This window comes from Rhea americana, unplaced genomic scaffold, assembly GCF_003343005.1.
Source record: "Rhea americana isolate MKP2758 unplaced genomic scaffold, rheAme1 scaffold_340, whole genome shotgun sequence".
Taxonomy (NCBI): domain Eukaryota; kingdom Metazoa; phylum Chordata; class Aves; order Rheiformes; family Rheidae; genus Rhea; species Rhea americana.
In genome coordinates, this window is record NW_028186469.1 from 128,920 (window position 1) to 143,994 (window position 15,075).

General features: G+C 37.6%; 1 protein-coding gene and 1 long non-coding RNA gene across 4 annotated transcripts in view; one reads left to right on the forward strand and one right to left on the reverse strand.

Annotated features, from left to right (window-relative positions):
* The window catches only part of LOC146592213 (histone-arginine methyltransferase CARM1-like), a 64,088-nt gene extending 54,926 nt beyond the window's left edge, over positions 1 to 9,162 (forward strand). Inside the window, exons 9-14 of one of the 3 annotated variants that reach the window (XR_014896642.1) lie at positions 820 to 905; positions 2,356 to 2,445; positions 3,911 to 4,048; positions 5,707 to 5,796; positions 6,695 to 6,754; positions 9,088 to 9,162. Coding sequence is in view for 2 of the 3 variants with exons in the window: in XM_085311423.1 (XP_085167549.1) it covers positions 820 to 905; positions 2,356 to 2,445; positions 3,911 to 4,048; positions 5,707 to 5,796; positions 6,695 to 6,704 (414 nt within the window). In the remaining variant the exon portion in view is untranslated. Of the gene's footprint in view, positions 1 to 819; positions 906 to 2,355; positions 2,446 to 3,910; positions 4,049 to 5,706; positions 5,801 to 6,694; positions 6,874 to 9,087 lie in introns of those variants that run through there. The other 2 variants (XM_085311423.1, XM_085311424.1) reach the window with 2 other exon arrangements.
* On the reverse strand, positions 8,639 to 15,034 carry LOC146592214 (uncharacterized). Its single transcript, XR_014896643.1, has 2 exons — positions 14,856 to 15,034; positions 8,639 to 12,140 (listed from the first exon to the last, which is right to left on the reverse strand). It is a non-coding gene; the product is annotated as an uncharacterized LOC146592214 (long non-coding RNA).
* Positions 15,035 to 15,075: the final 41 nt, after the last annotated feature.

Consider the following 15,075-nt stretch of genomic DNA (forward strand, 5'->3'; position numbering starts at 1 on the left):
GACTATATCGTGATCTATGCCCAGTGTTGGTTCTTTGGCTTTCAGTTAGGACTGAAGCTCATGTTTGCATTCTGTATGAAGTACATGTCTGACTTTGMTTTCTCAGCTGAGATTCTTATTCCTTTTAAAATCAGAAATGCAGTGCCCAATAAAAGCCACATAAAATTAAAATTATTTCCTTGAAAAATCGCACATCTCCTTGGCTTCCCCTTATTCTGTAGGTAGATTTCAGTTCTTTGAGGGATTCACTGTGCCGTGATAGAAGAATTTACACTAAGGCTTTGCTCTACTTATCCGCAAGCTTGTGAACATCAATAGATTAGGATTAGTGTATGTGACTGAAGAAATAAAAATGAAGAGGAGAAAGCTGTTTTCATTTGCTGGAGGGACTGACTACTCCTAACTTGTTTCTGTGGGGAAATCTGCATTATGTAATTTTGCTTCTTACACATTGTAAGCTATTTCCAGACTCGTAGTAGAGTTTGCCCAACTCTGCATTGCAGAAGAATGTATTAAATTATGAGCTTAAAGAGAAAAAAACAAAAATTTTTTTTTAGAAGTGATGAACAGTTTTGGCACAAATCTTATTTTTTCTGTGTTGAATGAAACAGTCTTTAATAGGTATTTAAGCTATCATATAAATTCAGTCCTGGTAACAGTGCAAAATTTTTTCGGAGCTGTTACTGAAAAAGGCAATTATTTAAAGTCAGCTGATTATGATGAAAGTTGATTTATTTCCTCTTCCTATTTTATCTAACAGATAGCACATTTATATGCTGACAAGACAAAATAATAACATTGYGACTCTTTTCCCCATAGGACACTTTTGACATAAGGATTCTGATGGCTCGGACAGTGAAGTACACCATTAACTTTACAGAAGCTGCAGAGGAAGATTTGCACAGGTTAGCAAACACGAGTATCCTGCTATTCATTTTTGTGATTGCTTGTTGGTGCTCATAGGTAGAAGAGGCTGGTGGTTTTGGCCAGTGGTGAACACAGAAGGGGGAAGGTGGAATGCCAAGAGGTTTGGTACACCTCTAGGAGTGCACCACAGTGTTCATCTGTGGGATGGCTTGTCTGCTCTTTGTGGGGAGGCCTGCTGATGAGCCTGTGAAACAGTAGAGAATGGTTCAAATAAGTTTCCTATGAAAAAGGATAAACTGGTCCCTGGAAGGAGACCATTTACTCCCTAGCATTATCTATTGGGATAYGTTTAGTTCTGGTGACAAAGCATTTGTTGTTCTGCTTTGGCATCCTGAAAGACCTCAAACCCTGTTGATAAGGTGGTTTCATTACAAGCTGCATTGCCAAACTCAGTGCTAGAGTATGTCTTTTTTAAAGTTTTCCAGTCTAACAGGCGTCAGCTGCACCCCTTTACTTTCCTACAAATTTAGTTGGAAGATCTTATATATATACCAGACTGCATGCCTCTTTGTCCCAGAATTAGAGCAGAGAAGCTTCTTTCTGGATACATTATTGAAATAAAGTATACCTTGTAAGAGAATTTGAGAGACTATCAGCAGTCTTTGGAAGACACTGACATAAGAGAAAATATTACAGGCTGTCTTTGAAACTCCGAACCCGTATTGTTTCAACATGACTTATAACTAACTGTATGTATGACATGCTCTAGTGAGAGAGAGGAATTACTCTGAGAGAAGAAAACATCTGGAGAATTACTTTCAAGTTTCAACTAGCTAATGTTGGCTTGTTTCAGTAGTTCTCAGAAGAGAATTTATGCATCCTGTCTGCCTAAACCACGACCAAATACTACTTGCTTCTGTCTACATAAATGCTAGTTGCATGACTTGTCGCTACAAGATAAGTGAGATTTGGCTGCAGCTGCTTAGCCACTAATACCCCTTTTGAAGGTGAAAATATTCCGGCTACCTCTTGCTCAATTTTTGCTTCTTGTTGCAAGAGTAATTCTGTTTGTCACATTTCTAGTGGAACATTTTCTTGTTAGAATGGTATTTAATGAAAATCCATATCCTTAATAGGGAATGAGAAATTTTCCATTAGGAAAATTGAACATGGATATTTGTAAGAGTCTGCAGTGTTGTCACCAACAGTGTAGTAACTCTTTGGAAGTGGGATGTTTGGTTGTCTTGGTGAAAAAAGCACACAAAGAACTAATACTTAAGTTAGTACATTTGGCTAATTCTACTGGCACTGAAAGTAAGAGCATGTTCTTTTAAAAATACGGAAAATTGAGACATAAAATGATGAATAAAAAATGGAAATGTAGAAATTAGTGCAAGATAGGTTTTAGTAAAGGAATGGAGATGATGGAATTTTATTTCCAGCACTTTTTCAAATTACTTTGAGAACACTGTATTTTTCTCTCTCTAGAGTGGAAATACCTTTTGTTTTCCAAATGATGCAGTCTGGACTAATCCATGGCCTGGCCTTCTGGTTTGATGTGGCATTTGTAGGATCACTGTAAGTATTTTTTCCTCTTTCCCATGAAATACTAACTTTTTGGAGAAGAAATCCCATCTTTCATATAAAGTGTGCCAGAATTAGGTCTTTATCTGGTGCTCAGCCTGTTTGTAATGTCATTACCAATGCCCGTTTTATTAAGGAAGTGATGCCTTCTGGACATAACAAGGAGAGTGATAACTCAGTGCTAGCAGCATGACTCAAATGGTGGTGATCTTGCTTTCCATTGATTAGTATGTGTATTACCTAACAGTTAGCTCATCCAGGAATTGTTAATGGTCAAGATGCATATCCTTATATCTTTTCATACCATACTAATTCTTCATACTATTATATACTTTAATGCTTTGCACTGTAAGTAAGAAAGCATCATATGAACATGAGCAGCATCTTCTTGTCTGGGCATCTTCTTGTTTATGGGCAAAATGGAGAGAAGATTGCAAGCAGCCACCTAGAAAATAGAAATGGAGTAAACTGCTCAAAATTTGAAAAAAAAGTTTTCATTCTAACACCTCCTATTTCAAAATAGGGACATTCGTCTGGTATAATAAGTACATGAAAATCAGATAAAGTTAGATGAAGTTACCAGAGAAGTCAAAAAATAATTTCATGTATGTGTTGTGTGTGTTTAGCTTTATATAAGATTTGTTGATTTCTCAGTTAAATTTATCCAGTTTTAGATGAGTTTTTTGTAATATACTGTAAAATGCATTTCTATTTATTTCTATTGATAAATACTATTTATTAACCTTTGAAATGAGGATTGTGAAGAATTCAGAATAGTACATAAAGGAAAAGGAGATACATGTATTTGTAGTTACTTTGAGGGCTGAAATCATCAGCTGAGAAGGTCTCTATTTTGGAGTAGAAGATCGCATAATCAGCAGATGCTTCATATTTGTAGACTTCTAACATTCTATGTCTTAGCGTTTGAAATTTCAGTGGATTGGACTGAGGATATTTCATATGTTACTGCTTTCATCACCTACATCCCCTTTCAGCAAAACTGAAACACCTCTTACAATTGGAAATATTTGAAAACTACTGTAGGAACTTCAGGAGTGGTGTTTTAGGATGAAACTACTGTTGTGAAGAATCAAATTGTGATGTTCAAGACAAACCTGTATTTCCTGTAATTTCTTTTAATTATCTGAGTGGGAAGATGGGACAGGAATTAATATTCTCTGTCCTGGAAGTGTGGACAGGAGAGAACAGGAGTCTGGAGAGMCTCTTTTCTGAATCTCTGTAATTGCCTTAGGCACTTAGGTCTGGTAGTGACAAGCATGGTATAGATTAAGAAAAAAAATAAAATGGAATATAATCACTGGCCTAGCTTATTTCCAGGTAGTTAAACTATATTAGGAGCAGTTATTAGGCCCCACATACATAAAGTCCTAACAACTTTAAGTTGATTCTGGGAGAAGAAGAGAAATTTTGTCTAGATAGCTTTTCTTGTTTGTTTTAGGGTAACTGTTTGGTTGTCAACTGCACCAATGGAGCCTCTCACTCACTGGTATCAAGTACGCTGCCTTCTTCAGACTCCCCTCTTTGCTAAAGAGGGGGAAACTCTCTCAGGGAAAGTCTTGTTTGTTGCCAATAAGAGGTAAGTATAAAAGCCTTGTAAAGCACGTCTGTAGTTTGGCTATTCTTGTAAGAAGTACTCAGAAGTTTGACACCAGCTAATTACAGAACAACTAACTCAAAACACATGTTGTCCAGTAACATGATTTATTATTAATGGCTTTGAAGATCAGATCAGATTGTGTTGCTTGTTGCATCTGAATAGCCACAGACCCCTAAATTTAGCACAGCAAAACTGATTTTCATGGAGGGGAGAGTTGTGACAGAATCAGATTTAGTCTTTGATAATGCTTTTTATTTTCATCTTAATATGAGTTAGTTGCTGTGATTGTTTTTCGCTGAGGACAGTATTCTTTTCCTCTGCAAAATATAAGTTACTAATTTTTCTACTGTGAAGTGGTGTTAATTGCTAGTGCCATCAAGCCTGGGGTGGGCATTGACACACTGATGCCAGGATAGTTTGATCCATCTGTCATGGGCATTCTCTTGTTAGCCAGAGAAAGCACCAGGCTCCCCATGTCCTTCTGACTGCAGAGGCAGGTTTGATTCATGTGGCATGGTCAGAGCAATGGATTTGGTTTATGTTTCAGCTCCAGCTGCAGTGATCAAGTGCAGGTCCTGCACAGCCTTATCCATGGCATTTGCACATCCTACCATCTCTTTTCCTGATTCTTTTTTTTCCCTGCTCTTGTCCCTCCCTTTTTCTGCCCTGTTTTTACCTAGATAAACTGCCTGCCCCTGTTTGGGGTACATTTGTACCCAGATTTGTTATTTCTGTTACTATTCTGTAGATAATTTTGGATTTATATGGTCTCACTGATAGAGTTACCTAGCCACTGTTGGTCTTGCAAGATTCTGCTTTCCAAAAGTTCCCCAGTGCTCCGTGCCAGTTACCTGTGAAGTTGTTTCTCACATAATTCCTCCCTAACCACTTATGAAATCCAGCCATCCTGTACAATGTTACTTGCAGGTTTTGTCAGCTTTTCATGCTGATATCTACCACATGCAACAATTTCTTAAGTCATGTTCAAATATTTTCCAGACCTTATTCAGTGAGCTTAACTTCAGGCCAGGGGCCTAATCAACAACTTGGTCATTTGCCAGCAGCACTAGCAGCCCTCTCAGTAAGTCATATGCAGAGACAACTGGAGTTGATCCTGAATCCATTCTACACTAATTCTGAAAAAAAAAAATCCTATGGAAGTGCTTTCTTTGTTTAAGAATAGCTCTTTCACACACTGTTTGTCCTTCCACTGAAGTTGATGGAAAGGAATGCTTTCAGAAAGGCATCTGTCTTCAGCAGACTTTTATGCTTTTCTCGCTGTCAATCAGAGATCTGGAAACTCCACTCCTTTTTTGTTTTGAAAATAATCCTGAAGACACTGATTCACACAAGTTGTAGCCTGATTTGCTCATGTGTATTTGTGGTTGTAATTTAAAGCAAAGCCTCTTCTGTGTAGGATGGTGAATCACTTCTTAAAATTACTTAAGTGTCCTAGTAAATTTTACTTATTTCTTTAAATAATCAGGCCATAGCACTGATGGCACTAAAAATTAATTTCTTTGATGATACTAAATGGTTATTGTTCAGACAGTAGATATCTTTTTAACATGGAAATCTATAAATGCAACTATAGTTTAGTTCTGTTACCTCATTTTATACCTTCATTTCTGATGCAGACAAAGTTATGATATTCAGATTGTGGCTGTGGTGGACCAGACAGGATTTAAATCTGGTAACATTCTTGATTTAAAGAATCCATTTTTTAGGTAAGAAATGCTTTTGACTAAAATATACTATTATATTTAATAGCTTAAAATAGAGTGGTGAAGTCTTGAATGTCAGAAAGCATACCTACTAGGCATAAATAAGTTTCTGACCTCTCATGGCTTATTTTAGTTTTACAGGTATCAAGGGACTATTGTTTCATATTATCCATGAGTTCTTAAATAATGCATTATGCCATTCAGACTGTGTGACAAAGAGCAAAAGGAAATGGTTTTTTAAGATCCACATTGACTTAGTGCTGTGACAAAAATAGTAGAATTGGACAGAATTGCCCAGTGCTGCTCTGCTTTACTGATTAACAGTATCCCCAGTGCAGAGCTTTCTTCCTGCACCACAGGAATGAAAGAGGGAAAGGGCAATTCTGGACATTTTTGGCTCCCTTAGAACAGTTCTGTACTATTTCTATATAAGGTACAAGGTAAAAAAAAAAAAGTCCAGTCTCTTACTTCTGTGGAGACCATGGCTGGAGTAACTATACATGTGAGCAGAAGAAAGCTTTTGGCTTTATATAACAGGCAATGTGAGATTTGATAGTATTTTACTCTTCTTGCACAGCTGCAAATCTAGACAAAAAGACTTGCAATATGAATTTGAAACCACTCTGCATTTTAGTAAATCCTCCTAATATTATAGGGAACTGACTCCTTAGCCTTATTCCTCTGAGGCTTCTCTGACATACATTGGCTGTTGTGCTACAGTATGTTCCATTTCATGAGAGTCCTTATTAAATATAAAAAAGCTACCAGCAGTTTTTACTCAGAGCAAAATGAGAAAAGCTACATTAAAAAAATGTATTTACTATGYTTAATTCAGCTAATGCTGTAAGCTGTGAAGAACTATGTTGTACTATAACTGTTTTATTCTTTCATCCATTTTTAGGTATGCTTAGAATATATTGTAATACGGCATCTGAAAAGCAGAAATGAGATTCTCACCAAGGTGAATAACCAATGAAACTGAAATCAGTTCAGTTCCTAGTAGGCCTGTTGGTCCGTGTGTAAAATCATTTGTAACTGTACATATCTGTAATAAAAGATTTTATGCAAGTAGCACAATAAGGGGATACTGTGGTTCCATCCTTTTTTTTTTTTTTTTTTTTTTTTTTTAACTGAAATGTGCCAAGGCTTACATTTATAGACCTAAATTGCAACAGACTTAACTTTATTCCAGAAAGCTCATTTGGTATCGATCAAGAAGAATTTACTTCTTTTTTTCTGTTTACAATAAACTGACATTGGTTCAGATTTTGAAGGTTTTGAGATTACTGTTACTAATATTCTAGATTAGCAAACAAAAGCTACCTTGTGTTTATGTGTGTGATATATTAAAAAATCTTTGAGTAATAGGCACTGTCGATGCTTTCAAATTTCAGCACACGCTTCCTGATGTTTCAATATACTTGGTGTTACATCTTCCAGCTCACTAGGACAGTGTGTTAAATAATTCATTTTCTCTCCGTGGACAAATTAATTTGGTTCACTTTAAGACATGAACCTAAAATCATCTTGCTTTTTAATACCCTTTAAATGTTCTATGATGGCTCTATTCACACCAGCGTGTAACAGGACACATTCGTAAACTACTTCCAGAATAGTGTAAAATAAAAATGCAGTGACAGGATATAAGTAAGATTTTTGCTTTTTCTGTAGCTCTGAGAACTGCTGATATTCCGAAATACACATTTTTGGCTTGCGTAGCTAGAGAGGGAGGAGACTAAAGCCTCATTCTGATGAGGTCTTTCTCTAGACAGTCTTACCCATAAAGAACACAAAGTGGTTTTATAGATTGTACTTTTATTTCTCAAAGTGAAACTTTTGAAAGGATGAAATAATAAGCTATAGTCAGAACAAAAAGGTAGGGGTAACTTTATGACCAGAAATATAATAGCAATTACATCTCTAGAAAGATATAATCAGGCTTTAGCCTTCTACATGCTGTTGAAAAGGCCAAGCAAAACTGACCCTTCCCTCATAAAGTAGATGCAGGATTTGATCAAAAGACCTTATCAACTTTGGACTCCTCCTGGGAGCAATTAAGACACAGCTGTAGTTTCAGGGGTTTTCTCAAAGTCTACAGCTATTTAATGATCATTTTAAAAAGTTCATAAAATTATGAAAAGTAGAGTCCCTGAAGTTGTGAAACCTGTTAATCTAACATGAACTACTTTATGATTGAGACCATGAAATCACTGAAGTTAGTGCGGCCTTACTCATCAGAACGATGGTCTAGTCTATCTTAACGAGGTATTTCCAGTAGCATTTAATGCAGCAGGTCTGAGACTCCTGGCATAAAAATGTAGTTTGTGGAATAAAATAATGTTTTGTTACACGTTTTTGTTATACATACTAACCCATATGAGTAGTATTTAATGTTGGTTGCTGCCTAGAGGTGACAACAGGAACTATTTTAACTTGTGAAGGCAGTGCAATGACATTTCTAAGGCAATGTCTGATGAATGACATCTCTACATGTTACATTTAATCTGTACAGTTGAATGGGAGAAAGCCACAAACTCGAGAATATACAAATCCACATACGAGACAACTGTTAGTCAGTTTGCCACAACTTGGCAGATTTTTTATATGAATTTTGAACCTAAATTTTGCTTATAGATTTGTCCTGCTGACCTGCATGTTTATCTGGATATGGGATGTCAGTCTCAAACCTCTTCTAGAATTCATCTATATATTGAGAACTTCTACTTTCTATAGGCAGAAACCTCATGTTGCAAATTTCATGTAATCTGAGTTGCTTTGCTCTGCAGTCTTTTAAAGGAAGAAAGTAAAAAAAGAAAAACAATAGTGGTAGCAACAGACAAGGATGTCAGGTTGTGTATGTTTATTTAATTCCATCTTTTTAGAAACAATTGCTTCATCACACACTAGCTAGTGTAAATAAAGTTTCACAGTGGTTGCCACTTTGAAGTAATTTGGTTTATTCTGCAGAACTAGTATTTGTATTTCTGTCTATTTAAGGAGTTTCCAGATATGCTAGAACTGAAGAGAAGATTGACATTTGGTGCTGTACCATTCACAGTCAGAAATGCAGTCCTGTGACTGTCTTCATTTTCTCATAATTTGACATTTTCTTCTTTCCTGCTTTGGTGATAATGAAGTATTTAGATGCCTAGCTTTAAAGTAGTACAATGTATTGTTTTAAACGCAGAGGATGTTTTTTCAGGATAAATATGAGAATATATTTGTAAAGTATTTTTGAAAAACATGACAAAATATTTCACTGATAAAAATGCTGGYGTTTTGAATTTTTCTAAGGTCAGCAGTAATGAATGCTGAAGAAATTGCATTGATCAGTGGCACTCAGTTCAAGAGGATATAGGGAAACTAAAACAGCTCTGGGGACACAGGAGACAAGAGTGATGTTTTGATTTAGCAACGCTGAACTTGAACAGATCTGACTGCACTATGAAATATAGCATTTCCTCACTTACAGTTAAATAAGTTATTTTCTTTAAAAAGTGGCAGATTGTCTTGCATCCGATAGATTCAATAAGCTACACTGGGAAGACACTGGGTATCATATAAAGGAGCTGTGAATTTTGGTGGATCTAGGATCATTTTGAAAATCCATCTTTAAAAAATTACCTGAGGGAAAAATACTTTTAACTTATTAATCAACAATTGCATTTGATTATTTTTCCCTTCAACCTGGACAGAGAGAGAGACATTTAAAGTTTGGAAAGCATTCATAATTGCATAGTGATACCTTCTTTATAATACCCAGGACAACTGTGACACTCAAAAGCAATCTTGTTGCATCTGGAACTAACTGTAATGAACCACACAGTGGAATTAGTGTTAATTTCCTTAGCTAAGTTTCTAAAAGTTGTGTTTTGTTCTCAAGCTGCATGCATTCAGAGGTTGGAGGGGGGAAAAAAAGTTTTTTAGTCTTCCCTAAGCCATCATTTGTGGTGTATATGTTTTTTTATTTTTCTTGACTAGATAATATATTTTTACAATTCTGCATTGATGCAAGTCCAGAGTTAAAACTGAGGAAGAATAAACTGTGAAGATGAGAAGGAGCTGAAGAAGACAAGAGTCAGTCCAATGGAGGAAAACAATTCTGTAAGAGTCTTTGGCTAGGAAAATTAATTTGTTGCTCAAGAACCTAAATGTTACCCAAATTGCTATTAGCTATTTAGCTTCAGTTCCCAAGGTCTGACCCACAATGCAGTTGCCCACATTCAAATGCACAGAAGTAGTTACAGGAAAAACAAATGTATTGAAAGAAAATTTCAAATGCAAAGGAGTGGAAAGTGTAAAGATACCATTTTTTTTTCCTAGTGAATGTATCCCCCTTGAATGGCTAGCCATTTATCAGGTATCTAATACTGCAGCACAGAATAGGAATGCTGGCGTGTTAACTTACAGGAAGACTTAAATGTGCATTCCTTAGCTACCCAGGCAGTTGCCAGATCTGGGATGAATCAGGATAACTGCTGTGAGCAAAAGCACTGATCAACAACACTGGACCTTATGACAGTAAAAATTCTCTTCAACAGACTCTCTGAACAACAGCCAGTGTTCACAGTTTTCACTTCAAATCACTGTGTTTTATGCAGTCAGATTTATGATGAACCGCATAGATGCCACTACCTCTTGTGAGTATTTGTGAAGAAATCCCAAGAAATCTTAGTCTTTTTGCTAACACTTTTTTGGTGGTGGAAGGGGAAACAAAGTTATTTTTAGTTTCTAGGCTTAGCTGCCAGAGCTAATGAGACACAGATCCTCATACATTAATACAGTAACACTGATATACACAGTAATAAAAGATGATAGTGCCGTAGCTTATACAACAAACTCAAATTAAGTAAACACCACAGTGCTCAACCTGGTACATTCCTTAAAAAAAACACCCAAATAGAACAAGCGTCTTCCTTTGCTAATATATCAGATAACTGGTAGGTGTCTGTTCAGAGTAGAAAGAAGGATCTAGTTTTGCCACAATTCAGGTGGATTTTTCAAAGAATTTGAAGTAAACGGTGCTTTCCCAAGATAAAGTAAGATAAAAGATACTTTATCTTTTCCAAGATAAAGTAAAGCAGGCCTTGGCATGGCAAACCTGTAGATCAGAAAGCACTCATGATCATTTTATGGAAAACAGTACAAGAAAAAGCAGCAAAATGTGCCAGCCTTCACTCACAATATTCATCTATAATGCTGAACTTCAGAAATTCTCACACGTTCTCCCAGGAACACTGATGGTACGATGTAAGAGTCTTGTTCTTTGGCACACACCATCCACCTTCAAAACAGTAACTTCAGAAACAAGAATGAACAACTGCAGTTGAGTGTTTGGAGTCTACTTCAAAAAAAAAAAAAAAAAAGGAACTATAATTCATTGAAGATTCTCATGTAGAAGAAACACTTTGTCAGGTTGATTTGCCCCAAAACAATGGCAAATGAGCATTATCAAGATGCCTGGGAAGTCTTCCCTCTGCTTTTCTTCATAGGTGGCCGATGCATTAGTTTTACCACTTCTATCAAGTGATTATTCTATGGAAAATTATCAGAAGCTGAATCCTCTCTCACGAAAACACTCTTCAGTAAGGAAGTCAAACACCATGAGTGCATRTTAGTTTGTGATACACCAGATATCCCAGAACAGGCACTAATTGCTGCTTAGAATTCACCATTCCTTCAGAAATGCTTCTTAGCTTTTTGAGCACAGATGACTTACTTACACTTGCACTGAATTCTAAGTGAGCTGAGAAGTTAAAAATCCCAGCACACATGCATTGCTAAGAGATCACAGTATGTTTATGATGAACAGACAAAAACAAAACAGGGTGTAGACAGCTGAGGGGCAGATATTTATCCTTGGTCCCATTGCCTGCTTGTTTATGGGATAGTCTTAAATAGCCAGGCTTGCTCTTGCAAGGGTAAAAGAATTGAGATGTGGAGGCTGGCAATTCTTGCTGTCAGCGAAAGGGATGGTCACTGATAAAAACGTTATATGCTGTCATTGTTTCCCACTTGACAGCAGGAGTAACTGGCCTCTCCAGTGCACTCAGGAGATACCAGTTTCAGATTATCTCTAGCTCTTCATTCTTAGGGATCCTTTGGGGCAGTGAAATTCAGTTACACATCAACTGGCAGTAAAAACAGGAAGTTTTTGCATAGAAAAAGGGATGGATTTAATTAGTCAGAGCAAAGTGTACTCCATGTTGCTGACTTGCTTAATGATCATCTCTTATGCAGTCTGTAAAAAGTGATACTGAGAAGTCATCCTTGGTACAATGCAGCTGGATCATCACTAGCAGAAATGGCTTTGGCTGTGTCTGTAGCTCAGAGGTCTGTCACACTCTCTAGGAGAGAAGATGGAGATGATGAATTGAAAGACTGAACTAAGATGATGCTCCCTCTAGCAAAGATCCTGAAGAATGACAGGAAAGGAGCAGCTGAAAGCCATGGTAATTAATCCATTTAGGAGGACAGCAGAGCAGTCTGTTTCTTCAGAAATAATGTAAATATAAACTGAGTCAAGGTGCACTTAGCTGTCTTCATAAACTGAGTACCACCAGCACCATTTAAAAATGAAAATGAAATGAGGCAGTTTTAGCTGTTGTCTATGGTAGCTACTCTCGTGCTGCTTTGGCAATAGGRGAAGTCAGGTGATGGCTGTGGTTTCACTCCATTTCCCTTACAGCTTTTCAGGTCACCTTCAGAGGCCTTGTCCAAGGAGGCTCACTGAAGAGAGCACAGCAGGCCTGATACAAGCCACCAGAGAGCATACCATTGTTGCAGTCTTCACTGCAGTTGCCTTAACAGGAAGGCTAAATTCATTGTGCCACAGAGCCAGAATATTTTTAGATAGTGAAAACATTCAGATAAATGTCAGGTTAACAAATGTATAAATAAAAATCTTCCTGTTACTGCTTTCTTGATATCCTCTATAGACAATACAGAATTTTGTTGTGGCTAGAACTAGATAAGCAGAAATACTGTAATTCTGTGAATCCTTATGTAACATGAAGTGTGTGCTATTTTAAAATTTCTTGTTATCTTTATCACAGTTCTTATTTCTTCAAAGTCTCCTAAAAAACAAAATGGTATGAACTTTAGCACAACTGAAATTACCAAAGATCTCTCTGAACTGGAAGCCCATGACAGAATAGTGCAGTGTCATGCCAGGGAGTAGCTCCAACTCTAAGTATGCTAGTGCTGTTTCTGCTACTGACACAGCAATTCTATTGTACTGACAAATCTGTATGCATGTGGATGCACTGTTTGAAAATACTCTAGACATTTTATGGTGATCTTGTCCAGACTGTGACTATACAGTAAAACATGTATCTTGGGATTCTTGCTGCTTATTTTTGCGAAGAGCTGGTTCTTTTTTTGTTTTAAAAAAATCTAGCAACAGGACCACATTTTTAAAGGAATCCAAAAACATATTTGTGATATGAAGATGAAAATCATGTGTTTGAGAAGTAATACATAGTTATGCAAATAAGGCACAATTTTAGAATCTGTAAATAAATCTGCATCTTGAGATTCTTAGTAGAGAAGCAAACTGATGAAAATGAATTTCACCATCACTATCTTGTATGCAAATTAGATTCACTTTTCTGAATTTTAATCTCTTGGTTTCATTTTAATCATTTTTATTTTCATGGAATTAATATCCAGAAAAACAAGAAAAATGACATAAAAACATCTGTGCTATACCATGACTTTCAACACATGCTGGAACACCCTAGAGACCTGAGTAGGTCAAGAAGTATCCTCTACAACTACAGTCTATTTTTTAAATATCTGACATTATTTAAAAAAAAATGGTAAAACTTGTAAGCTGATTCACTTGAAATCTCTGGTTGACTTTCAAAATTTTCACTGATTTCTTCTCTGAGAGATATTCTTTTACTATTATAGSAAATAAGCTGAAGGTAGCAATATATTTTCTAACTGTCCATCTTCTTGGAAATAAGCCACCAAAAAAAATGAAAATAACTATAGGTGTGAAAAGACATCTCAAGTATCAAAGTAAATTGTTTCAAAAAATGAAGCAAAGCATTTGTACTGGGAGTATGGAACCCTGTGAAATTATGCCCTTGATTTAAATCAAGCTTCAGACTATTCCCTCACTCTTTTAAACCTACAATTTTGATGTAAATATGACAGATGCTATGTTAATGCTTCAAGGAGCATTTATACCCTAATTCTCTAGTGAGTGTTCTTTTCTATTTTGCAAGCTACTATTGAGTGCTTCCCAGAAGAGGACTAAAAGAAAAATAATAATATCATCAACTGTACTGAAGAAAAAACTTTTCTCCATCAAGTAATTTCTCTGTCCATCATTTCTCTAGCCAAATATAGACAGTACTAAAAAAGTATTTAAGGTCTGACTTCCTTTCATAACTACTGTAATGACACAAGTATAACAATAAAAACATGTATGTGCAAGGATTCCCTTTCCATTTGGAAGTTGTGACTTCTTTGAGCAGCTGAATATGAGAAAACGGTGACACCGACATTTCACACAATATTTGCATCACTTTGAAGTGATGACTCCATCTGGTGTTCTGCAGCAGTACTGTTGCGTAATTTGTATTGCAGTTTGTTACCTTATTTTTAAGCCAGGATCTTAAATTTATGCTGCACGTTGAGCAAACTCGAGCGCAAAAAGATGGCTGCAGGTCTACTGGCCTAGCTATGAGAAAAAGCAACAGATGCGACAGAAATATTAAGAGTGAGGCAGCACCGGTCGGAAGGCAGGGCTACCAGCTTCCTACTCTTTTCACGGCTAAAGCGCAAGCGCTACAGAAAAGGGCATTTTCGAGGAAGAGTTTGAAGCACGATCCCAAGGACACCGCCGAGAGGACAGTATCTGCCGGCCGCCGCGGTGAAGCGAGGCCCTGACGGCGAGGTGCGCCCGCCTTATGGCCCCGCGGGGGCACTTCGCGCCGCTTCCTCACGGCGCCCAGCCCGGCCTCGCCCCCGCAAGCGCCGCCATTACACATCCACAGCAAAAATCGCTCCGACGCAGCAATCTGCCCCAGCAGATCTGCCCCCCGTCCCACCTGGCGCAAAGGGCTACCAGCCGTAACAAATCTTCCTTTTTCTCCCCAGACGCAAAAACCCCGTCACGGCCAAACCCTCGGCACGCCTTCTCCACGCAGCCGCCGCCGCCGCCGCCACCCTGCGCGCACGGCCGTTACGCCGCGCCGCCCCGCGCGCGAAGGCCGGTGGGAGGCGGTGTCTCTAGGCAACGGGCGCGCCCGCCCCCTCCCGCGGCGGGCG